Source organism: Frankliniella occidentalis, unplaced genomic scaffold, assembly GCF_000697945.3.
Source record: "Frankliniella occidentalis isolate FOCC.00 unplaced genomic scaffold, Focc_3.1 Scaffold212, whole genome shotgun sequence".
Classification (NCBI taxonomy): Eukaryota; Metazoa; Arthropoda; class Insecta; order Thysanoptera; family Thripidae; genus Frankliniella; species Frankliniella occidentalis.
Genome location: NW_026267338.1, coordinates 268,774 through 270,907, shown reverse-complemented (window position 1 = coordinate 270,907; position 2,134 = coordinate 268,774). Strand labels below are relative to the sequence as shown.

The following is a 2,134-nucleotide window of genomic DNA, read 5'->3' as shown; positions in this document are numbered from 1 at the left end:
GTCCATGGTCTTGCTGCCCTAGTGCTGTTTCTTTTGAGACTTCTTTGCAGCCGCAGCCTTATCCGCCCCTTCGGCCTTCTTTAAGATTTTGTGAGCTTTGTCATTGGGGTCGACCTTGAGGACGTTTCTCTTGGCTTTCTGCTTGGGCTTGATAGCATCCTTGTGCTGCTTCTTTTGGGATTTCTTTACAGCTTCAGCCTTATCTGCTTCTTGAGCCTTCTTTAGAGCTTTGTGAGCGTTGTCATTTGGATCGATCTTGAGGGCGGTGGTCTTGGCAATCTTCTTTGGCTTGGCAACATCCTTGTTTCCCTTCTTGTGTGACTTCTTTAAAGCTTCGGTCTTGTCTGCATTTTCAGCCTTCTTTAGGATTTTGTGAGCTTTGTCGTTTGGATCGATATTGAGGGCGTTGGTCTTGACTTTCTGCTTGGGCTTGGCAACATTCTTATGCCCCTTCTTTTCTGACATCGGTGCAGCTTCAGCCTTGTCTGCTTCTTCTGCCTTCTTTAGGATTTTGTGAGCGTTGTCATTTGCATCGATCTTGAGGACGCTCCTTTTGGCTTTCTGCTTGGGCTTTGCTACCTCCTGCTGCGCTTGCTTTTGTAACTTCTGTTCAGCTTCAGCCTTGTCTGCTTCTTCAGCCTTCTTTAGGATTTTGTGAGCGTCGTCATTTGGATCGATCTTGAGAACGTTGTACTTGGCACTCTTCTTGGGTTTTGGCACCTCCTGTTGCGCTTGCTTTTGTAACTTCTGTGCATCTTCAGCCTTGTCTTCTTCTTCAGCCTTCTTTAGGATTTTGTGAGCGTCGTCATTTGGATCGATCTTCAGGGTGGTGGTCTTGGCATTCTCCTTTGGCTTCGACACCTCCTGCTGCGCTTGCTTTTGTAACTTCTGTGCAGCTTCAGCCTTGTCTGCTTCTTGAGCCTTCTTTAGGATTTTGTGAGCGTCGTCATTTGGATCGATCTTCAGGGTGGTGGTCTTGGCATTCTCCTTTGGCTTTGCCACCTCCTGCTGCGCTTGCTTTTGTAACTTCTGTGTAGCTTCGGCCTTGTCTGCTTCTTCAGCCTTCTTTAGGATTTTGTGAGCGTCGTCATTTGGATCGATCTTTAGGGTGGTGGTCTTGGTGTTCTGCTTGGGCTTGGCCTCGTCGCTGAGCGGCGCGCAATGAGCCACCTGTCGAGGACACGAAAAACGTGTTAAACGTAAAAGAAGTACCATGACATTGTACAAAACTACCCACCACCGCCACACAGTGAGTACGTTGAAGCATGGATATGAATTAGCCTACTTGGGTTCCTCCTTGCTTGTACTAAGTACACTTTTGCCTACAATGTATGTGGGCTGCCCCAGGTACGATTGACCCCGTTCACATTCGTACTTGTACTGCCTGCACTATTACACAAAAACATCATCCCTGCGCATTCCCCGGCCATAGGAAGGCCCGGATCCTTACCACGGCGCAGGCGGCGAGCAGGGCGGCGAGGGCGAGCAGGTGCTTCATGGTGGCGCGGCGCGGGAGACACACTGTGCCGGCCCGTCCTGATCCGCCCAGATATATCGCGTTCTGCCGCAGCGCGGGAGTCGTGCTCCGCGTCGCGTCACGACGGGCCGTGCCGCTGACGCCGCGCCTCGCGCCCTATAAAACCGAAGATTTCTCGGGAATGCGTACTGTGCCCGCGTCACGAACTGACGTGACGTTACGTAACGTGATGTGACGTGACGTGAAAGGCCGTGCGTGCGTGACTCATCTCATCACGGCTTCTCACTTCTTAATTTTATTTAACGCGACTTTAGTTTTTGTCTTCCTATTTTGTGGTTTCTTCTGAGTAGTCGAGGTTCTGTCTGTGACGAATGTGCGACCGTTTCCAGTATCGGGACCGCATTTTGTGGCTCTTTGCTGATGCCAGTTTGAGGACTCTGCGTCGCGTCCGCTCACAAATATTTGTCTGCCGCCGCGCTGGCGCACCTGATCGTTTCCGCATCACCCGCAGCAGCAGCAGCAGTCGCAGAACACCCGCGGGCCCGTTTGTCACGGCGCGTCGTGTTTGCAACGGCATCGGCGGGGCTTATCTCAAAAACACACACGGAGAGATCGCCCCGCCCGGCCCGCCCCCGGCCCGCACCAAGGGGCCGGCGG

At 52.4% G+C, this 2,134-nt stretch overlaps 2 protein-coding genes across 5 annotated transcripts in view; one reads left to right on the top strand and one right to left on the bottom strand.

The window, feature by feature from the left end:
• On the bottom strand, nt 1-1,573 carry LOC127750573 (translation initiation factor IF-2-like; the record flags this gene model as incomplete). Of its 3 annotated transcripts, none has more annotated exon segments than XM_052272575.1 (3): nt 1-720; nt 862-1,170; nt 1,451-1,573. In XM_052272575.1, coding segments are annotated over 3 exon segments (1,059 nt in total). In that variant the 5' UTR covers nt 1,499-1,573.
• Nucleotides 1-2,134, top strand: part of LOC113203744 (roundabout homolog 2-like) — a 45,873-nt gene that overhangs the window by 32,269 nt on the left and 11,470 nt on the right. The gene's annotated exons all lie outside the window — the stretch shown is intronic.